General features: G+C 31.6%; 4 protein-coding genes across 7 annotated transcripts in view; 2 read left to right on the top strand and 2 right to left on the bottom strand.

Moving 5' to 3' along the window:
• Positions 1-497: 497 nt before the first annotated feature.
• On the bottom strand, positions 498-12,636 carry Vps15 (vacuolar protein sorting 15). Of its 3 annotated transcripts, none has more exons than XM_074130480.1 (28): positions 12,371-12,636; positions 12,110-12,290; positions 11,146-11,295; positions 10,887-11,059; positions 10,689-10,793; positions 9,317-9,443; positions 9,063-9,238; positions 8,382-8,519; positions 8,196-8,301; positions 7,924-8,064; positions 7,275-7,351; positions 7,006-7,196; positions 6,744-6,892; positions 6,466-6,618; positions 6,273-6,392; positions 6,005-6,196; positions 5,783-5,914; positions 5,372-5,469; positions 5,063-5,247; positions 4,793-4,979; positions 4,583-4,687; positions 4,157-4,267; positions 3,972-4,069; positions 3,731-3,835; positions 2,769-2,894; positions 2,533-2,690; positions 2,275-2,450; positions 498-1,322 (listed from the first exon to the last, which is right to left on the bottom strand). In XM_074130480.1, exons 1-28 carry the CDS (start codon positions 12,460-12,462, stop codon positions 1,109-1,111), a joined length of 3,966 nt encoding a protein of 1,321 aa, XP_073986581.1. In that variant the 5' UTR covers positions 12,463-12,636; the 3' UTR covers positions 498-1,108. The 3 variants fall into 3 exon arrangements, with proteins under 3 accessions (XP_073986581.1, XP_073986579.1, XP_073986582.1); XM_074130478.1 differs by having other exon boundaries at positions 5,063-5,250; positions 12,371-12,635; XM_074130481.1 differs by lacking the exons at positions 10,689-10,793; positions 10,887-11,059; positions 11,146-11,295; positions 12,110-12,290; positions 12,371-12,636 and adding exons at positions 10,176-10,270; positions 10,349-10,572 and having other exon boundaries at positions 5,063-5,250.
• A 52-nt stretch (positions 12,637-12,688) lies between these two features.
• JMJD4 (jumonji domain containing 4) lies at positions 12,689-15,332 on the top strand. Its single transcript, XM_074130507.1, has 5 exons — positions 12,689-13,089; positions 13,160-13,308; positions 13,390-13,541; positions 14,527-14,794; positions 14,901-15,332. The coding sequence occupies exons 1-5, from the start codon at positions 12,840-12,842 to the stop codon at positions 15,312-15,314; spliced, it is 1,233 nt and encodes a 410-aa protein (XP_073986608.1). The 5' UTR covers positions 12,689-12,839; the 3' UTR covers positions 15,315-15,332.
• A 448-nt stretch (positions 15,333-15,780) lies between these two features.
• On the bottom strand, positions 15,781-19,219 carry LOC141455425 (uncharacterized). The gene is made up of 7 exons (XM_074130502.1): positions 18,995-19,219; positions 18,664-18,918; positions 18,316-18,588; positions 17,269-17,550; positions 16,862-17,187; positions 16,615-16,789; positions 15,781-16,526 (listed from the first exon to the last, which is right to left on the bottom strand). Exons 2-7 carry the CDS (start codon positions 18,911-18,913, stop codon positions 16,330-16,332), a joined length of 1,503 nt encoding a protein of 500 aa, XP_073986603.1. The 5' UTR covers positions 18,914-18,918; positions 18,995-19,219; the 3' UTR covers positions 15,781-16,329.
• A 352-nt stretch (positions 19,220-19,571) lies between these two features.
• The window catches only part of Acsl (Acyl-CoA synthetase long-chain), a 67,576-nt gene continuing 61,023 nt past the window's right edge, over positions 19,572-26,124 (top strand). Inside the window, exons 1-2 of one of the 2 annotated variants that reach the window (XM_074130487.1) lie at positions 19,597-19,726; positions 20,176-20,198. In XM_074130487.1, coding sequence (XP_073986588.1) covers positions 20,191-20,198 — 8 coding nt within the window. In that variant the 5' untranslated portion in view covers positions 19,597-19,726; positions 20,176-20,190. Of the gene's footprint in view, positions 19,727-20,175; positions 20,199-26,124 lie in introns of both variants that reach the window. The other variant, XM_074130490.1, reaches the window with a different exon arrangement.

The raw sequence follows: 26,124 nt of genomic DNA, 5'->3' as shown, positions 1-26,124 counted from the left end.
AACTTCCTATTAAAAACATTGTGATTATTGTGCAACAGGTTTGTCGAAAACCATCTCTGCTTTTTTTTTCCTTCCATGAGCATTTGTGGCTAAATTTAGAAAATGAGATAAACAGAAGCAAAAATCTTCGCTCTTCGGGGATTATCTGGGGTTTATCAATAGAAGTACATGCGACTCTTAAGAGTTTAACAAATAACAAGAAGTGTTTCAGCAGGTTCTATAGTTCTTCTAAATCCCGTTGTATAGAGATATTTTAGAGCAAGATGGTTAAGTGATCAAAGCGAGGGAGAAATCGAGAAGGTGGGAGAACATTGCTTTGCTATTTTTCTGTTTTTACTTAATATTTTCTTAAAAAACTAACACACGCAGAGAAAGGGAAAGAGTGAAAGTTGTGGACTGAGGGCAAGTATCAATTTTTCATTTAAGATTTCCTCAAATCATATATTAGACATAAACATGAATTAAGACAAAAGGATAAGATGTTTCTTTCCATTGGATAATTTTTAAATATATTATTTTATTTAAAAAATCATGTTTACAATAATTACTGGAAACATAATATACAATATTTTTCAACCCGTATTCATTTATATATATATATTTTTAATTATATAACATTACATTATTATACATTTATTTCCTCCTTTAGTAACTTTTTCTTTTCCAAAATAATATAGAAACTTTTTTAAAAAATAAAATTACATTTATACATAAATATATCAGAAAAACAAACTGCTCGAAGATAACGGAAAAATACCTAAGAATCGCTGTAGGTAGGTACAGATTATACAGTTGTTAAAACAAAATAGAACTAAATATTTTATTATCTATGCCTTAGCGTACATGAAAAGCAAACCCTAAATTTATTATATATACAATTGAGAAACTAAACACATACGAAACATTAAATAATATCTGGATTCTCGTTTTTAAAAGTATTAAAAAAAAAAAATGAAACAGCTACAATCTTTTATTTTATTTTAAAAGACCTTAGTTTTTTTTATTCTTTTTAAATTATAATTAAATGTTAGGTAATTATCAGAAAAACCATCATCAGATCTCCTTTAAAAAATTACCATTAAACAATTAATTAAAAAACTTATTTACATTATTTCCATACTTTGATAACACCATCTCTGGCCCCAGTGACCATAAAACATTGTGAAGATCCTTGGCACATGGTAATATCGGTAATGGCGTTATGATGACCAGTCGCTGGTTGATCAGGTCCTGCTCTTGGCGATTCTTCAATACTTGATCCTTTTTGTCTACATACTGTTTGTATCTCTTGGACAACGTTTGTTCCATCAATCAAACGGCATCTACAAAAAGCAAAAATTTAATTCTCACTGCAATTACCTCTCATAAATGGTCTGCTTTTTTTTTCAATGTTAGGAGTAATTTCTCAAAATACAATACATTTTCTGGTGGCAAGTCTAGGCATGAAGGGTTGAAGGAAGCTTGAAGCTCTTATTATTCAGCAGAAATGAAAATATTATTAGGTTTGCAACATTTTCTAGCAAGAATTGTATTTTAAGCAAAACCTGTCCGACCATACAATGTATAATTTGTCTCTTACTGCGATTTATTTCGAACAAATGTAACGCTATATTTCGAAGCATTCTAGATTTATATTCAATTAATAATCTCAGAATTAAGACTGGAAGGCGACTAAAAGAAGGGAATAAATTGTATGATCTTATAGGAAAAATGCTCAAATGGAAATAGGGCAGATACAATTTATGAGCAATTTAAGAATACTACTCCAAAAAGTTTGGCACATTAGTTATTAAAAAATTTTCTCTATTGGGGGAAAAAATACAGATTCACCCAGGTGTTGCTCGTAAGTACTTTTAGTAATTTTTTGAATGTTAGTAAGCCAATTGCGGTTGAACTCTGTTTTTCCGACCACTTTTAACGTAATTTTCAACTTTCACTGAAGATAAGAAGTCAACTCTGAACCCTAAATTTTCGCACATAGTAGAATATGAAAGTGTTAACAAGAATAATGTCTCTGAAATTTAAACAAGTTAATTGACTACCTCATTATCTTCGCAAAAATCAAAACAAATTTTCAGAAAATTTGCTTTTGTACAACAGAAAAATAGACAGATATGCTCTCTTCCAGAATAGAATAGTAAATTACCCGCACCAACGGTGTACCGCCCATAAAATCTAATCTGAATTGAATTGAGATATAGCGGTGGTAGAGTAGCCATTTAAAGATCTGGCAAATTTAAAAAACAAAATATTTAGTCTTACAACAATGCTTACTTGTAAGAATAACTTATTTGTCCAGGAACATCTCCTCCAGCCGGTATCGCTAAGTACGAATTACCAAGGTTATCTAAGTCCCAATATCTAATTCTATGATCTGTCCCTCCAGTTAATAGAAACGGTACCTTGTCTACGACTCCGGAATACATCCCACAAACACTGTGACCATTCAACTAAAATAAAAAGAAATCAACAACTTAATTAAAGAGAATAGCCAATCACCTTCAGATTATTAAATATCTAAATAAATTATACCTGAGCATTAGAAAGAGGGGGTGCAGCACTTCCCCAAAGAACTGCTTGCCTTGATCCGCTTTCAATTCCCCATAATGAAACTTCATTGTTACCATATACTGAAGAAATTAGCCACGAAGCTTGGCTTGGGTGACCACATAATCTTCTTACTTTAGCACCTAAAAAGATTAAAGGTAAAGATATTCAAGTAAATATGTATAGGAATATCAGAATTTATTTGAACTAAGTTGCTTTACCTGTCGGGTGCGCAATGGTTGCAATAGGTAGATGAAACCTTAGATCCCAACATGTATGATAACCACTACTTGTTCCAACAGAAAGGCAACATTGATTTGAATCCATATACATTGCTGTTATTACGCCTAAAAAATATATAATTTTAAAAATACAAGTAGTAATGGTTGGTTACCACGAAGTAAAACTTGGGACAACGGACAAAAATGCAATTTAAACTTAATTTAAATTTAATTTATACCTTTCATTACATCGAGTCAATGTTTATTTTAACTCAGTACAGTAGCAGAAAATTCAGTAATAATACATTTTCTCCTTATTTCAGCTATATTTAGTTGCATGTTAGTTCTATTTAATTAGTTCAAATTATTTTCTAAAGAATATACTACATATTTTAAAATATTTCAAATATTAAGTTGAAAACTGTTGAACTTCCGAAGTAAGGCGGAAAAATGCCAGGTTACGAATGTTGCAAGATCAAACTTCAAGTCACGTTTCCAAGAATAAATTTTATCTTCACTGTTCTAATCTGTACATTTTGAGTTTATTTGGACCAGCAGTAAAGAGATTTAAAATACATACTTTCAACGCTATCTAAATATCTGACTGCCTAAACCTTAATTCCAAAAGCACTACGGAGAAAGCAATAGTTATGACAAAACTTCAAACATTGTTTATTCGACAATCACTTACTCTGAGTTCAAAACTATTCTTATTCTCAAGTCATTAAAGATAATGAGATGGAATACATTACTAAGTCGTTTTAAGTTATTAAGTAAAAACTACTACTTTCCTATGAGAATGTCTTTCAAATATCTTCAACATTTTGTGATATTCCAGCTTTACATTCGCAATATTTAGATTTTTTATTCTTTTTTTTTTTTAGATACTGTACAGGAAATTAATTCAACTTATGCGGCATAACTTTCATGCAATTTAATTTCTAGTAGGGCTTTGGCTTTACCTTGCCTAATTTCGTTGTCTAATTTCCAAGCTAGCCCAGGAGCTCGAAGATCCCAGCCAATTAAACATCCATAAATAGTAGCGCAAACTAGAACAGACTGCGAACCTAAACATGGATAAACCTAACTTTAAAGAACTGAAATAAAAGAAACACCGAAATAATGGAATTAAGAAAGAGGTTTATTATTTTTTGTATCACTGCATAAATTACCAATTTTTGTAGTATTATTTGAAATAAGTACCTGAATCGAAATAAGCTATATCAACGGGGGATCCTTCTTCTTCTAAATCGAGTTGCCGGGAATCGTACACTGACATTTTATTGCTATTCTCCTCGATTCTATATAAAAAAAAAAAGTTCATAATAAAAAACAACAAATTTTCGTATTTTTTTGAAGATTTCATTTTAGACATTGACGAAGCTTACTTAATCACAACAATATTTCCAGACTGGCTAGCCATTCCTAAAGATGTCTTTGCATTACATAATGCCATACCAACTAATGGGCCACTGTGTGCATTGTATACCTGCCTGGCTCTGTAATAGAAGATCTACTATAAATAAATATAAATATGTTTTTAGAAATGTATTTTTTGCATTATAAATGTGTTTAGCGCCTTTCCACTTGAAATAATTGTTAAAGAGTAATAAATCTTAGATTTAACATGTACCAGAGCCAAAATAGTTCTGTTTATTTCTTTTAATAGTCCCTTCCTTAGATTGCAGATTTTTAAGTTGTAAGTTAAGCAATTTGGGTTTGCTACAAAATGGTGCAGCTCTCTTAGATATACAAATAAAATATCCTCTATGGTATGCTGTTTATAAACTGATTATGTTTTTAAGAAATTATACCTATTAGCTATATTTCTTCCTTCCATTTTACCATAATCCCAAACTCTCACACATCCATCAAAACTGCAGCTTGCCATTATTGTGGTATCAGGCAATGTCACTAATCTGAAATGGTACAGTCATTGATATATTCATCTGTTCTAAATCAAAAAACCTTCTAGGAAGAATAGCCTTTATTTTATCGTTATTAATAATTATACGTTATTTTACCTAGAGATAGGTCCCGAGTGACCATGCAAGTGAGATACAAGAGCAGGCCTTAATCTCCATCCAGGCGGAGATAACGGTGGTCTAAACCCGGATTCTCGCCATTCTCTTCCTTTTAAAAGCGCTCCATGCAATCTTTCACGATGCTTTATTAACTTACGAAGTTCTAAACGACAAGGTGCACACCTGTCTGTAATATTTTATTACATATATTTTATTGGACAAAAATTAGAAAATGAAGTCGTCAAAAATACATCCAAAAAAATTACTCACATTGGATATATGATCTTTCCTGGAGACTGTATTCAATATCTACACTGTGTTGGGCTGATGGAGGAGAGTCCCAGGAAGTTTGTGGAGGTTTATCACCTGGTTTACTAGCGCTGTCAACTGTTCCGAACATATGCTTCCACTCCTCATTCATGTTTGAAGTTAAATTACTAAATTCTTCTCCCACTCTTCTTTGAAAAAATAGTGCATAATAAAATTTCACAACTATCCGTCCTTCTCTTAGAATACATTGTAATGACTTTTACACTAATCTACTCGTTAGAATGAATGTAAATTAAAATTAACACTAACCTAGCGGGGAAAGCAGTTACTTCAGATTTTGATACATCTGGTTTCGTTAAAATTGCTGATCGCACTTGAACAGGAAATTTAAGTGTCGACAAATCCAACTGAAAAAGGATAAACAAAGAAATAATCTTGGCATTTTTTCTAGTGAAGAATCTCTTTATATGTTATCACTTTCAAATGTATACTGAATAAGTAAGTTTACTTATTCAATATAGTTATCGTAAAAAAAAAAAAAAAGACAGTGAACTCTTCGTAAAATCTTAAAATATCATTTTTTGACGAAAGAACGAAAAGATTTCAACCAATAATTAGTACACCATCACCATGATTTCATATTCAATGGGGATAATTCATTCTTCCCATACAAAGATAAGAAAACCATGTTTATTCAATTTAATTTCTAAGGGTTATTACCTTTCCATTATTATTAATTTTATTTTCTTGATTACTGTAACGACTGAGTTTGGTTAAATGTTTACCCATCAGTACCAAAAGATCTTCAATTTCTTCGGTCATACCGTCCGAATTTAGACGTCTGAATAGTTGCTGAAAAAGTAGAATTAGTTCTCAAATGAAATCATGGTTGGCATTATTCATCCATGAAGATACAAATTATGAAACAGAGAACATATTTACATGTTTAAAAGAACTGCTGTTATGTGGTGAAGCTGGCAAAGCAGGAGGAATTGAAATATGTTTAGAGAGGGCACCTCTAGCCTTCTGTCTTTCCATTAGAGTGTTCAAGAGCACTGTTACATCTGAACACTTGATCACAGAATCATAAACCACACGAGGAACATAGGGCCTCAGCGCATTTAAAACCAAAACCTTAAAAAATATATCTTCCTATAGAAAAGAATAATAACAGTTTAACCTTCTAATATTATTAGTGTTCATTACTTACTTCCTTTTCCAACTGAATGACTTTATGCTTGAGATATGGTTCAATCACGGACATAACCTTGCACTGCACATCAACCATATTTAAGGTCCTAGCCAAAGCGCTAATAAATCCTGCTACAGCCTTTAAAAATACCCATATATAACTTTTGAATTGTATACTTCTTCAAATTAACTTGATAATTAAATTAACCTACTTGTCTTATCCACAAGTTAGGGTGCACAAGAAAAGGAGAACACTCATCTAGTAACTGATACAACGAACTTTTATGCAATAAGCTAAGTTCAGTAAGCGCGGTAATTGCATTTATAGCTTTTCTCACAACAAATTCTTCTGTATCCGTCAATCCCTGAAAGAAAGATTTTCGAAAGCATTTTTATATCAAATTTCACAACGGCCGATCAACGATAAAATGCAAAGAACGATTCAGCGAACAGCGAAAACAGGTAAATAATCTACTCTAATGAAAATTACCTGTTGTAATAATGGAGACAAAATAGGTGAACTATGTACACCAATGTAGGCGGCTACACCAACAATACAATCAAAAAAAGAACCTCTCAACTGTTTATCATCTTTATCATTCAAAAATGTAATCATGTGGGACAGAAGTATATCGTTTGCTGCAATAAAAACAATGGATCATATATTCTGAGAAGTATGTAAAGTTAACGCTAAATAATGTAATTTAACTAGAGGTACGTTAAAAGTTTAACATAGTTTTCTCATAAATCACCTTTTTGTTTCCCAAAAAATACACAAAGTTTTGTAATTCCATTTTCTATTAAAGTTTGTTTAACTATATTCTGTGAATCTGTAAGTAAAGCTGAAACCATTTGTTGCATCATGTGATGAAGCGTAGCCAATTCACTTTCATAACTATGCCTTGGAGTTTCATTATGACTTACTTGCCAATGTTCAAGCAATCTAAAAAAATTCAAGTTTTATAAATCTCAGAGCCTTATCGCTTTTTTAAATTTCAATTGTTTAATGATGGTTTATGACCTTAAAGCATTTTCGGCTAATTCGGCAACATTTTCAGCAAATGCTGTTCTTACTATAACTGACTCATCATGTGCTACCTATAAAAAGAATAAATAAATGTTAAGGACGGTCATTTAATTTTCTAGTTTACTTATTTCTCATTATATTATTCATGATGAAAAATGAACTTTCTATTCTTTCACATTTAGGGGTAATGGACAAAATTTTGTCAAGGAACTTTTACCTAAACTTCTTTTTTTTCCTAAAGTATAAAGTGAAAAAATTAAAGCAATAACCATCTTTTTTAGGCGGAACTTAACGTCTACCAAATGTTGTGGATGAAGGGCGGAAGCTCAAACTTTACTAAACAGTGTTTGAAGTGTAAGAAGCTCCTAGGAAGAGAAAATTTAAGTGCCAGCAGTTACATTCGAAACCGGGATCTCCGCGAGGGAATCCTGAACTCTAACCGCATTGCTAATCCCTTCCCTCTACTAAAAAGTATTGTTCACCAGTTTTGGCGATTGATCCATTAATCCAAAAAGAAGAAAAAATATTGCCATTTTCTTTAAAAATAAAAAATAATGACTGAAATAGGCAATATTCTTTCTTCTTACTAAAAAAAGGGGTTACACGCGGGTCTCAATATTATTTTTCAAAATCTGTTCATTACCTGAGATAGACCAGGAAGTATGTATTCTGGAAACACATTGGCATCGCTTGGAGGGACAGTCTTAACGAAAGACAGCGCCTTAGTCAACGTGTGCACCGCACTAACCCTAACCTTAGGAAATGAGTCATGAATCAGGAACATCTATAAAAAAAATTAATGTACAAGAAACAAATGGAGAAAAACAGTCTGCAAACAAAAATTAAATAAATGCTCGGCATGAAACTTAACACATTTATTTATTTATTTCATAAAGCTAGAAATTGAAACCGTACAATATATGGGAGTATTCTGTCTAGAACCGTCTCAGAAGAGGTGTGAGCAGCTAATTCCAGCAAGATCTCTAAGCACTGTAATTTTGAATTTGTAAAATGTAAACCTCTGCAAAAATAATGAACTTGTTAACAATATATTTTCCCCATAAAATTCGTTAATCCTTTTATGCCAAATTACAAACATACCTGATCCATGAAGTAATCAATGATGTAATCAAAACTAACGCTTCACAATGAAAATAATTTTGTTCATTACATTTTTTGTTGGATTTTTCCTCTTCACTGATTAGAAGATTTATGATATTGTGAATATCCTTTTTTAATCTGAAAATTAATCAGTAAAATTATGAATGCTGGAATTTTGATCATAACAAAATATTATTTTTAAAATCTCCTATGTTTTACTTACTTTTGGATCTTTAGTTACTTAAAAGTACAAACACATAACAAACTTGCTTTCATTTAACTTGCGAAATTGATTTAACTGAATAACAATCACACTACACATTGCTTCATTAGCTTCGTACCTCCTACTTACAATTTACACATTTATAAAAATTTGCCAATGGAGTTGTACTCTCTATTTCTGTTTTTCAACCTAAGTTACATTCACTCATCATTGTCACATTCATCTTTTATAGATGATAAATTTGAACTATTTTCATATTTATATGAAAGGTTTGCAGTAATGTACTCGTAACAAAATGATAATCTGAATATTAATTTTAACTTTTTTTTATTAAATTTTTAATTAATTAACCTATTACATTTTTTACCTAAAAATTTAGAGAGGATATGAAATTTTAGTTCATAATGAACTAAATATAAATAATCACATAAAATCAATTCCTAATTATTAAAAAATACCTTTCAATCTTTTCATCCGGCGATAAAATTAACGAAGTATCACAGTAAATTAGCATATATGAATGAAGAAATGTATAAAAATATTCAGGAAACAGCCCTCCTCGTTCTTGCGCTAAGTAATTTTCAGCCGAATGGCGAGCGGTTGGATCTCTTTGAATCATTGCTTCTATCAACCTCTAATAAATAATAATTCTTACACTCTTTTACATAATACAAAATAAAAACGGAAAATAAGGAGAAAGAAATAAACTCACTCTAATTGGCTCATCTTCTAGTTTACTTAGATATTTTTCCATAGAAAATTCTCCCGCTCTATATGCCAGAAGCTGAGAAAAATCAAAGGGTGGATGTCCATCTGAAAATAATTCAGCTAGTGCACAGCTGCAAAGAAAGCAATATTATGTTAACTAACTATTAAAATTAAAACTGAAGGTCCTTATTTCAAATAGAATATTATTGAGACTAGATTTAACTAGAATGAATGATCTGACCGTAATTAATAATAATAATATATAACAATAATTGTAATAATAATATAGGAAGGGATTAGCTATGAGGTTAGCATACTGGACTCCCTCGCGGAGGTCCCGGGTTCGAATCCAGCAGCTGACCCTTAGATTTTCTCTTCCTAGGAGCTTCTTACAGCTCACTGTCTGGTGATGGACAGTGTTGTCTGTAACGAGAGAACACTGTCCGGAGGCCGGCAGTGCACTGGAAAAAGCTCCGGGCGCTAATAACCTCAGCTGTTGATGCGCAAAAAAAAAAAATAAAATAAAAATAAAAAAAAATAATAAAATAGCTCGGGCCAAAGCGTTAGGCAGATGACAACACGCAGTACGTATACAACGGCAGCATACTTTAAGCAGTTTTACACACTTACTTAATTAGACAGTATTTCAGTTTGTCTGTCGGATACATTCCAGCACCCAGCAAGAGCAAAATGGGTAAGCCCATTACACTTTTCCTACTGGACAGTTTTAATTCATTGTGGATTAAATATAATTTGCCTGTTAAGGTTTTTGGTTGTAACTTATCTCAAGTCTTCGGTCTTTGACTTGTAGATGTGATATCTAATTAAATTATTTTAAGTGAGAAATAGCCGTAATCACATACCACTAATAAGAAGGTTTTGCTTCACCTTAACTACTATGGAAGACTCGGGAACTCAACACACCAGGAAAGTTAAAAACGTCTCCCTTAACGTTGTCCTTAAAAAAAATAAAAAATAACAAAGAGGCTCTTTTCCGTGAGAGAGAGAAAAGAATTATTAGTTTAACAGTTTTTACCAACAAAAGGCTCTTAAGTCTTATGCAATACTCAAGAAGCCTTAAATCTGGATCTCGCTCTTTGTGCACTATTTCTGTTGGATTAGTTACAATTCCATTTTTCTGCAGGTAATTCATTTTTTCCTTAAACGTTTTTCTTTCTATTGGCCTATCCCCGAAGAGAGCCTCTAGCGCATAAATGAACTAAAACAAAACTATATGTACCTTCAGAACGGACAGTTGTAGCTATTTTTCTAAATTTCCAAAAATTGCTATGTTTATTGTTCTACCGTATTTTTTCAATTAATCTCCAAACTTTATTTATTTATATTGAGTCAAGTAAAATAAAAAAATAACAAACCCTGCAGAAAAAATGTCCATAGCTGGAGTAAGATCTTCTTTCTTCATGTTTTCTTCAGCTAAGAGCAACTGGCTTCCAGAATCAGAACCCAACGTTTTCACAAACCTTAAAAAATGATTAATATTTATATTCATCCGACATTCACTAACGGTCAAACAACTAAATAATAGTAACACGTAAGCAATACTAAACACCCACCTCTCGGGCGCTATATAACAAGTTCTTCTTCTAGACGTATCAAAAAAGTAAGAAAAATCTGCAGGATTATCTTCAGGCAAATGAGTCGGTTTAAAAGAGGCGAAATCAGTAAGAAGAACCCAGTTCCATGAAGTCACAGCTATATTTTCTAGTTTTATGTCACCGTGGCAAACCTAAAGTTCGAAAACAGACTATTAGTATTTTTCCTTAATTTAAAAAGTGAGAATTATACGAAATAAGACTAATTCAAACAACTTACACCAACTTTATGGCTCTGGTACAATGCGTATAAAATTTGGAAAGCTATCCACTTCTTTTCTATAGACGATAAAAATGGTCTTGTCGAAATACGGTCGTATAAACTATACTTGACATATTCTCTCATTAAAAACCCAGCCTTGTCACTTAACTAAGGCAAAAATGTTGAAAAAAATAATTAATTAATCAATTTAATCACATAAATGACTTCTGAGATGTATAGAACTTATCTAAATTGCAGAGTACCTATACTAAACTAAGTACATAATTTTTGGGGGGTTTTATTGAATTTTCTACTTCAAAATTTAAGAATTACTGAAATATGCAAGAAATTGTACCTACATTTTATGCAATTTAAGTACAATATGTAATCAACAATTTTTAATTTTTCCTAAAAAATTTTACTGAAGAGGAAGTAAGAAAAGATGTCTGAAGCAGAAAATCAGCCAAGTAGTAAATTAGTTGTCTAAGGGCTTTTTACTGAAATTTGAAACATGAAAAGTAGCATTAAGCTAATATCCATTTCTTTCTTTATATCTTTTTCGCACCACCAACTTTCAATTTCGCTCAAATTTGTCTTTTTCGAACGTGAGATTTTCATCTCCAGCCCAGCTATTATTTGTCACACAAACACTTTAATATAACAATTTTAATTTATTTATTTCTGAATTGCTCTAAACACTTAACTACTTCTTTTGTGGATAGGCGTCCATTATTAACTGAAGTAATGGTATTTGAGGTTAACATATTTTTTTAACGTAAAACTAATTATAATTTTGTTTATTCTCTTAATACTCTTTTAAACTATTCATATAAAAGACATTAAAAAAAATTAAGAAGTCAGGAATCACTACGTTGAAACAAATGGATATACTAAAAGTAAATGTAATTCAATAAAATAATATCCTTAATCTATTAAATCTTTAGGTATGAACTTTGCAAAATTAAATTGATGGGATACATACAATAGCTTTCTGGAATGGAAGACAATTTACAGCAGAAGACAAGCTGCTACGAATCTGCTCAACTCTCGATTTATGAGTAGGTAAGGGTAAACTTGGATCATGTATAGCAAATACCTTGACAACAACGAGACCTTCTTGTGATTTAGCTCTCGCTACTTTAAAAAATCTTGTACTTCCCAAACTATAATTCAAAATATATGAATTAAAATAATAATTATAATAATAATAAACAGATTTTGTAAATTAATCTGAAAAACTTACTTCACATCGAAATGTAAATCAGAATGCTCAGTCAAATAATGCTCAACAGGAAATATTTGAGATGGTGCAATTCCAACAAGTTGATTTCCCATTGTAAATTATTACTAGAACGGTAACATTGAAGAATTTAACTGAAACCACCTTAAACTGCTACATATTTCTCACATGTTTTGCAATGTTTATAAAGAGTAATTCTAACTCACTTTTACAAATATTTAACTGAAGTTAAAACATTAAAATAAAACCATAATAAACCATAATGCAACCTCTCATAAACAGGTTAGTCAAAATACTGTCACAAAAAAGAACGTCACAGGGTCACAGCTTACTTGCCCGACACAGACACAGACGAAATGGTGCATTATGCACCCTGCGCATTAGTACTACGTTAGTAGTTTTAGTTAGTATTCATTCGTAGGACAATAGTACCAGTGTTCTTTTATTCGCTATTCAGTACCATACAATACCAATGGAAATTTTGGAGTTAGCAGACATTATATCTTTGAGAAAAATGTATTCATGCAGTGTACTTTATAAAGAAAACAAAATTTTCGTTGAGGATATGAAAAAAAGCGAATTGAACTATTCAGAATTCTACACAAATTATTTAATGGCAAATAAACCTTGTCTTATAAAGTCAATAACAGCAGACTGGTATTCCCAAGTAAAGTGGGTATGTGGCAATAAACCAAATTTTATTTACCTCAAAAGGAAGTATGGTTTGTAAATATTTTTTCATTATGAATTTGTAGTTACTACTATTATAACAAATAGTGTTTGTAATTACAGGTCCTTCTGAGGTTCCAGTTGCCAACTGCAATGAAAGATACTTTAATGCTCAAACTAAATCCAGTATGAAGTTCAATGAGTTTTTAGATTACTGGGAAAATTATGCAAATACTAATTATCCTAATGATCTGCCTTGTTTATATTTAAAAGTAACGTTAAACAGCTTTTGATAACTTATAATATTTTTATTTATTTATGAGATTTGCCACCTATTTTGTAAATTTTTCTAGGACTGGCATTTTATGAGTCAATATCCTGAAGAAAACATTTATCGAGTTCCAGACTTATTTGCTTCTGATTGGATGAATGAATATTTACTTAGTAATAGTAATAATGATAATGACGACTACAGGTTTGTGTACATGGGTCCGAAAGGGAGCTGGTAGGTGCAAATATTCAATTACTTAAGTTAATCGAGGGTTTAAAAATCGAAAGTAATAATTACATAAAAGTTAAGTTTCAACTGAAAATGAAATTGTAGTACGATAGGCTTTTCTTAGATTCATTAGAGTAAGTTGTACTAGTTTCTTACCAGGCTAGTACATTTTCCAGTGATAATTTTGTTATAATTTAATATCACGAACTTGTTGCAGTGCGGAAAGGATCCCTGTTAAACAGTTATCTCTTACTTTCGTGTTTAAGGAATGGTTAGACCGCTGTAAACATTATTTGTATACCCTTAGACACTTCCTCATCGATCTTAGCTCGCTGTGGATATTAAAGTCCAGTAATAAGAACATTTACCGACTCTAATACGCTCACCCAATTTTCAGGGGGCCCGCAAGAATAGTTTGTGAATAATTATTTGGGTTAGTGAACTCGCAAGCAAACTCAAACTCATATTTTCACATTGAACAGTACTTGAATCTTGATATATTGCCATACACAGATGGGAGCTTCAATAAATCTTTTACGTCATAATGTATTCAGTCCCTTAATATACTGATAATCTGCAATGACCTAGCATTGAGGATTAAGTAGGTTGCTGAAATTTCGAGTTTGAAGAAATTCCTTGATCGATAGTGCCAATTTTCTATAGTTTTATCTCAGGTTCACGGTTTCTGATAATTTTTGGCATTTTTTCTCATCCCAAATTCAAAATAGTTGCAATTATTCGTGTCCTTTTCTTTAAATTCCTGTTTTTGGGGAAGACCTGCTGAAAGTTATTCCTATACAGTCTTCCTTACAAGTGCGTGACTAAAAAATTCACTCAGTGGTGTTCATGTATACACTATTTCATTTAGATACTAGAGTACATTTTCAATTTCCTTGTAATTTATTTTTCACAATGTCTATGTTAAAAAAATAAAATATATTAATAATCAAAATAATAATCACAATGAATGTGTAGGTTGGATTTTTTCCAGGACTCCTCTTCACGCAGATGTTTTTTCATCCTTTAGTTGGTCTGTTAATATATGTGGAAAGAAAAAGTGGATTTTTTTCCCTCCAGGCACTGAAGATTTACTAAAAGATAAATTTGGAAAATTAGTGTATGATGTCAATAGCAAAGATTTATTGAACTCATCGAACTATCCTAATTATCAGTATTTATGCAATGAAATAGTTTTAATTCAAGAAGTAGGTGACGCTGTATTCGTACCTTCTGGATGGCATCATCAAGTGTGGAATATTGTAAGGAAAATGGAATTAATTTTGTTTATCTATTTTGCTATATATTACAGAAGTGGTTTATTTTTACCATCAGGATAGTTCCCTGTAAATCATATAATTTTTCTAGGAGGACACTATATCTATAAACCACAACTGGATCAATGCGTGCAATATTAAATCTATGTGGTCCGCTTTGGAAAAAGTTTTTTCAGATGTTAAAGTTGAAATTGCAGATTGCAAAAGTATGGATAATTGGGAAGAACACTGTCAGGTTGTATTAAAATGTACTTTCGGCATGAATTATTCAGATTTTGCCAAATTTTTGATTTTTATTGCTGAAAGACGTCTAGAAAGTTTAAGTAAGTCTACATACCTTACTGTAACTGGCAACTGGCAAATTGGGCGCAATCACATGTTGTTTGATTTATTAAACATACATCCTATATTAACTACTCTAAGTACACTAAAATTGCCGTGTATAAATGAATTTAGTGAACGTTTGTATGAGATAATAAAAAAAATTGCTATTTTCTTTGAATAAAGTTTTATTAATTCAGTATTACAGGCTTTGTTTAATTATCTTGCCTTTTTTTTAATCAGTTTTTATGCTGAAAGAAAAAAATTCCATGTTTACTCCTTTTTGCAATAGTTGCATTGCCACGTTTGCAATCATTTCTTCCACATATTCGCTTATTCTGTAGTCATTCAACTTTTAAAAATAAAGAAACCAACAGAAAACAGTATATTTTTGCATAACAATCAAAATTGTATGGTTGATATGGCGTAATGAATTTCCTTGAAATGAAAAAAGGAGATGTCCTTTTTTAAAATACTAACAGATCTAAAAAAAAGTTAAATTTTAACTGTGTAATCTTTAGGATTTCATTGTAGTCATCAAACACTTTTACACCTTCAAATCTCCGGAAAAAAAATCGATGCAGGGGCTTTTTCAAGACTCTCCGAGGAAAAGTGCATTCATTCATGTGCAGGAAATCATAATTACAAGGTTAAGCAACAGCGTCAAATTTATATTTGAAACATCAACAAATAGTAAGGGCTACAAAACATAACAATTCAAATTTGATAGCACAATAAAATCAAAAGGAACAGAAATCAACTATTCATAAAATAAAACTAACTAGTCACCAAAACAATAAAATTAAGTAACTTTTTGGAAAAAATCACAAATAATATGCTCATTTACATTTAAAGCATTAAATCTTTGGTAAAGCTTGGATATTTTTTTAGAAAACTAATAAATTTTCTGACAATAATTCATAATTTATTGCCTTACTAAAAAACGTTAGGAAACGACTTAATAAAAGAAACTAGAGGAACACAGCATAAATGTTTATCACAATTTGTTTCACTTTAATTCATTTATAAGGTTTGTAAGAAATTAATCCCAGTTTTGCTTTCATGGGATTTTTAAAAAATAACTTGTATGTACTTAAATCCTACTCACTAATGCTTTCAGCTTATCATCAACCTTAATTTCATTTTAAGTAGGAATAAATTATTTAAAAAGCCAATGGTTAATAAGTATAGTGATAAAACTAATGTTTAGAAACTGCTTCGTACAATTTAGGAAGTTCAGCTTCCAATCTAACTACTTTTACTCTGCTTTCTAATTCCCATTGGTCCACAGAGTGTTTATCTAGCATAACAGGGGGATCATCATTGTCAGCTCTATATGTGACAAAATAAGATATTAATTCTTGGTTTCCATCGCCATTTAAATCAGCAAGCAGTGCTGTAAATGGAAAAATGTTTATTTACGATTTAAATCACAGAGAAATAATTTAAAATTGGCTTAACGAACTGATACATGATATTCTTACCTGATTGAGTTTGGAAGGAAAGGTGTGGTTGACATTCGTTATCATAGCATAATTGTTTTATTTTATCTTGACTGGCATTAACAACACGGAAGTGTCCAGATTTGTTAAATGTTATTAATATGATTCTTTCTTCAATTAATTCGACACTTATTCCATCAACAGTCTTAGTTTTCTTCTAAAATATTAAAATGTTTGGGTATTATCTCCTTAAATAATAAACAAACAGTTAAAGCTTAAATATTCTTACCTCTATTGGACTATCCCATTGCCACATTTTAAGCAGAAATCCACTAATTGAATGTTTAAAATGAAGTGAAACAGGTGACATTATGTAGGCCCTTTGTGCTTGAATCGACCAAATTGTTCCATTGCGAAAATCTGTTACGTTTGCAGACACTGAACAGTCATCTGGACATGTACCAGAATTACTAACTATCACTTTATGTTCTTTTGCAAAATTATTTCCATCTAAAAACCTCAGATGTTCTTCCTTTGGTATTATTATTCTGTCTAAAGCAACTTTTTCAGTTCGGGATTTAATTTCTTTTACTACATAAGACATTAGTCTTGATTCTGTGAAGTGCAGACAATTTTGATCACAAAATAATATTTATTACAAGAAAAATTAAGCAAATAAAAATTTGTAATAATTACTTAAATATGTTGAGCAACTGTAGTGAACTGTGGAAGTAGTATAATCAAATTTTAAATCAGTCACTTGTATGCAATCATTACTTAAGGGCGGCTCTTTTATAAGAACCCCGGTTTTACCAGATATAAAAGCCAATCTATGGTGACCCATTGTAAATCTAGAAAGGGTCACCAAATCACCAATTCCATCAGAATTCATATCTGGCAAAGGGATTGGAACGTCAATATCTTTAGGTTGCGGATACGTTTTTTCATCAGGTGTCCTCATGTTCCAAATACCTCTTCCTGTAATTCAACACCATTAGTGGAGTAATTGAATTTTTTTTTTTTAGATAAAAATTTGATTTGGTCAACTTTGGTCAATCTACAAAAATAAGGTTACTACTACATACTATAATTGGATCCTGATTTCCTCTTAAAATTTTCATATGTGCAGATTTTCCGTTCAGCGATTCCCCACCGGGGTTTCCCATGCAATATTTTTTTATTACAAATATCCCATAAGTGTAACATTAATACAACTGTTAAATTATTCATAACAAAAAATAAAATAACACTGTTAATTATTTGAAAGAATAATTATAGCTCGAGAGAAAATTTAACACTTATACTCAAACGATATCTTCTGCAATATCCAAAATGACTGTATTTGGATCTGGGTTACTTGTAAAGCCTAAATCAGGATAGTCTCCGTTTTCCATTTACCACCATTTCCTCGAAGAAGAAAACAAAACGGAAAACAATTAATCCTTTCATTAATACAACAGTAAAACTGTATCTAAATGAGCTTTTGCAATTCAAATGCCACTTATTTTCAAATCTAACGCAATTAAAATTAAGAATTGTTTGCCTGCTTAATTTTTAAAAAATACATCAACAAACTGCCAAAAGTTCCTTCGGATCAAGCTTTTTCTAGATAATAATTTTTGTAAAGGTTGTAATATTTCTTACTAGGGAATGATAGCCACAATCAATTCATTTCTCATCTTTGAAAAACCTCAAAGCGGCAAGATTTACCGTAATTTATCAATTATGTGTTTTCAATTTTACCTGATATAGGATCTATCGCTGCTAAGTATCCATTTTCACCAACCACAAGACAAGTTCTTACTCCATTAACAATCAATTCAGACATGGAACAATCTATATATCTAAGAAGTACGTTTAACTTCAACCAGTAACTTTCTTCTCCCGTTTTTCCTAAAAGAGCAACAACTCCTCCACCTCTAGAAGAAAAGTTGATATCTCGTGATTTTCCCCATTGAGCACCTTGTAAAATAGCGATTAGATTACCTCCTACTAAATGCATTCGCCCTTTGAGTTCTGAAAGAATAATATTTAAAAGTAATAGCAAAATCCATTACAAAATACTTTACATCGGTGTGTTTTTTCTTTTACCCAGTCCAGTTAATGTTCTATTCCATGATATTGAATTTACTGTTTCTTTTCCACATTGTGCCATATCACAAGGTAAACCCCATATAAAGAATATGATAATTGTAATGCAAACGAGTATGGAAGTTGAGAATGCCACTTTGTGCCACCAAGACATAGGCTTATTATAGTAAACATTGTGATTTGTTTGTGAAACAGCATTTAAATGAACCTCTGGCTCAGCCTCTGTTTGCAGTCTTTGATAGTCGCCCATTTTATCTAGCAATATGAAAATTAATTGCTACTTTTGAACAATAATATTTCTAAAGGAAAATTATTTATTTGTTTATCTTACTTTATTTTTGCTACCTCTGTGTGCAGTAAAATAATAAGCACATATTATTTGTTCAATTTAATCTTCTACATTATGAGTGGTCCCGCTGAAATAGAAATAAATTTACTCATTACAAGTTTCAAAAGCGTCTAATGTACACATCTTTTGTAATCCATGCACATAGGTAACCACAACTATTACATACTACTCTTGATACGATAATTGGCTAATACTAACCAATAGCCATTAATTTAACCTAACCTGCATTCTGAGAGATCAGCTGGTTTTTGTTATTGACAGACTGTAGAGATTAAAATACAATTGTATTTTGAAGTTGCTTAATACTTTAACGTTTAATTTTAAATTTAAGAATTTACATATATATTTATATTTTAATATAAAGAAGAAAAATTACGCTGTGTTCTTTCGAAATAAATAATTTTTATGGATTTGTTCTTTGCAAATGTCATTTACTCAAACATTTTTTGATATAAAAAATAAAATTCTACAAAAAATGTATTTCTTAACTTTCGAAAATGGCCCGCTCATTGATTAATCCCCTCTTTACATCTCCTGTGGATCACGCCACCTTTCTGAGCTACGCTATTGGTTGAATTTTCCCCTAAAATAGGTTAGTACATCTGCGCTCCTGCGTACGGAAAGTACGAGTTGGGTTTCTTCCAATGTGGTTTTATCTTCTGGGCGGTCGTATTTTAAATCTCTCTCGTAAAGTTATATTTGCTTGCTGTTTTTGTAAGTATCAGTTTTATTGCAAATTATGATAATTATTTTTATACGAAACAGTATCAGTGTTCTATGTATAGAATTTTTATTAATTTTTATCGTTTTAACCGGTATTTTTTTCAAAGCAACTTGAAAATTACTTCTTAAAAGAAGTAACGTTTTGACTGTCATTCAAAAATATACGCTGGTTTTGTAGTCGATAACCTCCTTCCAGCTGTGGAAATAAGCTAAACAATTACTACATTTATGTACTATTTCTAGTCATCATAGATTTGTGTCGAATGCAATTTGTGTGTAAATTTAACATAATTATTTTATTATTATTTGGTTTATGTTCTTAATTTTTCAGTATGTCATTCGTAAATGTTTTGCTCTTTTCAAGTTGTGTTAAATTTTTATTACCATTATTACGCTTTTGTAACAGTTTGAAATTGATCGAAGTTTGTGTTTTCTCACAGGTACTAACAGTAAAAATGAAAACGTAAGTAATTGAAACTTCAGTTAATTAAATTTACTGAAAGTTATGGCTTAGTTTTATTTTTGTTATGTTTTAACTTTCGTAAAAGTTTACTGGTCTCATTTAAAAACATAATTGCATTTGATTGTTTTAATAAACTCTTTGTTTTTGTGTCCTTTTACGATATTTTTCTTCTTGCATTGTGAATCTCTTTACACTGATTGTTTGTTTTTATAACCTTTATCAATTAAATGTTGGCCTGATAAGAGACTGAAGCTTGTAAGAATGTTGGTGTAACCTGTTGTTGCGTTAACTGTTTTTTTGGCCATTATGTTTCAATACTTATTATTCCAATAGTGGAAGCTCATTAATTGAAAGCGGAATTTTCCCCCCCAAAAAATATATTTTTTGAATATATAATTATTTGTTGTGCTTAAAGTAGGGAGAGGAAATTTTGCTTCTGACTATATTTTATTATCTACAAATTACCAAAAACAGACAAATTTAATGTTTAAAAATATTAATATACCTGAACTCGATCTATCTAACCAAGAAATAACATTTTCTTGTAGCCTTTACGTTTAAATTATAAGAAAGACTTTCTCTTAACATATACGAATGAATGGATTCGAATGAACCACTTATTCTGTGGTTTAATAATGATCTTGTTGCATGTATTTATTTACTTGATAATAAGTGACCAACAAATTGCCGTTGTCATAACATTGTTAAACAAATCTTTATGCAAGAACCAGAGGAAAATAACTCTAAATGGTCAGTTTTTTATGTATTTGATGTAGGTACTTATCTCGGTGAGCTTTTTTCTTAGACCGGTATTAGTGCTTGCCCAAATTAGTCAAAAATTGAAAATTAGGATTTTAGTTTTTATGTTACACCATAGCAAAATAATATGCATGAAATATTGTTTTGATAGAAGAAGAAATATTTTATTTATTTATTTATTGGCAAACTTGAACTTGAGGCTTTTACTTATTGCAAGAGGTGATGAAAAACATTATTACTCAATCGGTCGTGATTTATTATTTATATGCCTCAGATTTTAATAATGTATGAATGTATGAACATTGGGAGAAACATTGACTGACAGTGTTTGGTCGATTTAATTTAGTGTTACACGTATCTAGAAAAAATAAAAATAAAGTGCATGATAGAAGTTGATTTTTCCGCTTATTATTATTATTTATATATACTTTAACTTCTAGCTAGTGTATCTTAATGAAAATTTGTGTACCATAATACAAATATCATTTAGGGGTGCATAAACCACCCGCATAACCGGATGAATAAGAATATATTCTTAACTCAATTCAAACATAATTATAGAATTCTATAACGATTAACCTATATTAAAGGAAGTATTTGAATTACCAGTATATTGAAGGAAACGTTACTATTATTATTATTATTTTTTTTTTTTTGTGATTTAAGGCACGTCAACATCTAAGGTCATTGGCGCCCGGAGCTTTTTCCAGTGCACTGCCGGCCTCCGGACAGTGTTCTCTCGTTACCGGACAGTGAGCTGTAAGAAGCTCCTAGGAAGAGAAAATCTAAGGGTCAGCAGCTGGATTCGAACCCGGGACCTCCCTCCGCATGGGAGTCCAGTACGCTTTCCGCATAGCTAATCCCTTCCCTTTTTATTATTACTATTTACTATTACTATTATTATTAAATAATAGTAATAGTAAAAATAGTAATAATTTGAGGAAAGGGATTAGCTGAGTGGTTAGCGAATACTCGATTCCAACTCTATCAGGGTTCGAATCCAGCTGTTGGCCTTTAGATTTTGTCTTCCTATGAGCTTCTTACAAACTCCCTGTCTGTCTGGTGATGGGCAGAGTCTGTAACGAGAGAACGAATCTGTCCGGAGGCCGGCACAGCACTGAAGAAAGCTCCGGTCGCCTAAAACCTCAGATATTAACGCGCTTTAAATACAGAAAAAATAATAAGAATTAAATAATTTAAAAAAATTAATATAGAATAAAATAATAATTAAGAAAAAAAAATTAACAAAAAATACATTTATATACACATGCGACTTTACAAGTATACACATGTGTACACATACGAGTATAAACGTTCTTTTATTTAACATATACACATATGTTCGTTTACTCTTACATATTCAGAGATTATAGCTTGAAAATTAAATATTAAGTAAAACCTTACATAATCTTACATTCGACCTATTATTAATGTATAATATTGCATGACTGCCTTAAGTACTCAAGTTCAGGAGGGTTTCAAAAAACATTGTTGGTTGTAACTTAAGTTTTGACAGCAAAGTAGAGTAATCTTTTTGGATTCATTCTTTGTCCCTTTGGAGAATATGAAAGGAACACTTGCAAGATTCATTGTCCACTTAAGGTCAAAGTATTGAGTTATGATAGGTGGGTCCTCCATTGAATTGGTAATCCATATTTATTATCTGATAACCTCAAAATGCTTTTTCTTTGAGGGATCTGGAATACAAAAATATTGAGCTAATAGTCCCCTTTATAAATTTTACCTTTCTCGTTGCCTTCGAGACTTTTTTTTTTTTTTTTTTTTTCTGTTGAAGCCATTCCTTAACGAACTGTATATTTCGTCCGTTGCTTTTACCTTCAAGTATATTTCGAATCGGTAGCCCTTACTCGCTAATATGCGCAAGTATAAAATATAATTACTAACTTTTTTAAAAACATAATTTTCCCACTTAATCACTCACGACAATTTTTGTCTCCTCTTCATAAATGGTAAATTAGAAAGTTATAGCTCTTCCTAAATAAATCTTTAGAGGTTCTATTGGACATCGTGGCAGTTTTTTTTCTTTCCGAATATCACAAAAACCGACCTCGAAGGATAGTATACTGTGGCACTTATATCTAAAATAGTTTGCTTCTTCCCTTACTTAGAAATTTGAAAGCGTGGCTATCAGGTATTGCACGTTAAGTACCTTAGACTACGTCCCTGATATGTCTAGCTTACCTTGAACTCCCTGAAGTCTTCACGATGCAAGTATATAATATATATAGTGTAGTTGTGTGTGAAATTGTAATTTGGAGTAAATACAAACTAAAAGATTTTTTTTTTTCTTTTTTTATAAAAATAGCACTTGTTTGAAATATTTCCTAACATTTTTTCAAGTATTTCAGAGAGTTTAGATTTTTTTTTTTTTTTTAGTGCAATTTGTAACCTTTGATTTCCTTATTTTAAGACGGCCTACTTTAAAATTGACTACTGGTCCATCTAAAAGAGTATTCAATGAATTAAACAACTTGATAAACTAACCCTGTTGAGTACTCGTGAACACGTTTTCTTGTAGAACAAACGTAATTTCTTAGACGATAATAGAAGGAATCCTGGGAAATGATATACCGTTTGAAATACCATTAAACAAGGAAACTTTTATAAAAAGTGCCAGCACCTAGGTCTGATAATGATCACATATGGGCCTAATGAGTTTTCTTCAAAAATTTCTATATTTTATTTTTCCAGTATCCAGGAGGAAGATTGTAGCTGTTTAGAGAATAACTTATGCTTCGAAATGGTATCAATTTTTAGAAAATTTATCTGTCTTTCTAACCGTGTCATCAGAATCGAATTCGGACTAAAACTTTCTGAGTAATAACATTTCTATTGGAAAAAAGTAATGATTTTAGAAAAAAACTTTAAAGTGACGTCACTCAAGAACAGTGGAAAATATGAAGTTGGCCAATACGTCATTGAACTCCACTTTAGATGTACGAGGGTCGTTTGAAAAGTCCGTGCAAAGTCAGAGAGATAGCACTACTGGCGCGTATCGAGGTTATGTTTAGTTAGTAGCATCTCTTGGAAGAACACACACCAAGTTTCAGCCAGATCGGTCCATTTCTTTGTGTTTGGCAATCGTTTGAATCGAGGAAGTCGAGTGATTTTCAAAAAATGGACGAAAAGGAATTTCGTGTGTTGATTAAACACTACTTTATGAAAAGCAAAACGCCTGAGGCGATTAAAGAGAAGCTTGATAAACATTATGGTGACTCTGCACCTTCGATTAGAACAGTTTATAAGTGATTTCAAAATTTTCGGAGTGGCCATATGGGCACAAGTGACGCTGAACGTTCTGGACGCCCTGTTGAGGTTACTACTCCAGAAATCATTGATAAAATCCAAGATATGGTGATGGATGCAGAAGAGTGAAGGTGCGTGAGATTGCTAGTGCTGTGGGCATCTCGAATGAACGGGTACATAATATTTTGCATCAACATTTGGACATGACAAAGCTATCCGCAAGATGGGTGCCGCGATTGCTCACGCTTGACCAAAAACGAAATCGTGTAAGGACGGTTTGCAACTGTTCCAGAAGAATCCGCAGGACTTTAAGCGTCGTTTCGTCACTGTGGATGAAACATGGATACATCACTACACTCCTGAGACCAAAGAACAATCTAAACAATGGGTTACCAAGGGGGGAATCTGCGCCAAAAAAGGCAAAGACCGTTCCTTCGGCCGGAAAGATTATGGCGACTGTCTTTTGGGATTCGCAAGGAATAATCCTCATCGACTATCTGGAAAAGGGTAAAACTATTACAGGTGCATATTATTCATCGTTATTGGACCGTTTGAAAACCGAGCTGCCAGAAAAACGCCCACGATTGGCCCACAAAAAAAGTCCTTTTCCATCACGACAACGCACCAGCTCACACCTCAGCAGTTGTGGTCGCAAAATTAATGGAAATAGGGTTCCTACTCGTTTCCCATCCCCCCTATTCTCCTGACTTGGCTCCCTCGGACTACTATTTGTTCCCCAATATGAAGAAATGGCTGGCGGGAAAAAGATTTTATTCAAACGAGGAGGTGAATGCAGAAACGAATGGCTATTTTTCAGACTTGGACAAATCCTATTATTCGGAAGGGATCAACAAACTAGAGCAGCGTTGGACGAAGTGTATAAGCCTAAAAGGAGACTATGTTGAAAAATAAAAAAGGATTACCCCAAAAAATTAAGTAGTTTTTATTTTTGCACGGACTTTTCAAACGACCCTCGTACTTACTGGTTTGCATTATGTATAGCGTCAGTTATTGGTGCTTAATCAGGAAAAAAAATTATATATACAAAGTACTACCTTTTTGTTTTAACTACGCACTATATGGCGGCCCTTAAAAGTAAATAATAAATTAAAAAAGAAATCATAAAACAAAGATTGCAAAATTACTTGCGTGTTTAGAGCGTAATTAATAATCTAGTCGATACGAACTTGCCGGGAAATAAACAGCACGCATAACAGGAATACTTTCAACATTGTGTGGAAAAATAACAGATACTTTTCTCTGTTATATTTTTTATTTATTTATTTTGAATATAGAATTACTTGTCTGTCATGCTAGTAATCTTTCTTAGATTTGGCAAAATTATGTTTCCGAGTTTTAGGTCATAGGACTTACCTTTGCTTTTTTTTTTTTTTTTTTTTTTTTTTTGTTTTTGTTTTTGTGCACTAAATGAACTAAATATTGTATTACCTTTTAAATTAATAGCTTTTAATACGAAACCAAAAGAGACAAATATTGCTGTGGTCCAATATCAACTAGCATATCACGATAATTTGTTAACAGAGAATTGGTTAAAGTTGCTCCAACTGTGCTGTTCTATAGAAACTGTTTGTTATTGATTCTATTTCATTGGTGTCTTTATTTAATTAGTTGAAAGATGAAAAAGTGCAAGATGTATTGATCTAATTAAAATTGTCCGGTAGGACAGTTGTATAAGGGTTGATCATCAAAAACTGCACGAAAAAGTGTAATGTTGAAAAACACCCAAGTTTGACAATTTTTTTCTCTTTTACTATAAAAGATAAAATTCCCAAATTTTCTTTATAATGTTGGGCAGATCCTCATTTATAACTGTAATTTTTTGCAACAACCCAGATTAAGTAGATTTTAAGAAAATTGTTGCCGAAAATGAGCAAAAACT

Source organism: Rhodnius prolixus, unplaced genomic scaffold, assembly GCF_049639745.1.
Source record: "Rhodnius prolixus isolate KJV_2025 unplaced genomic scaffold, Rpr scaffold_4, whole genome shotgun sequence".
NCBI lineage: Eukaryota > Metazoa > Arthropoda > Insecta > Hemiptera > Reduviidae > Rhodnius > Rhodnius prolixus.
This window is presented reverse-complemented; position numbering and strand designations above follow the sequence as displayed.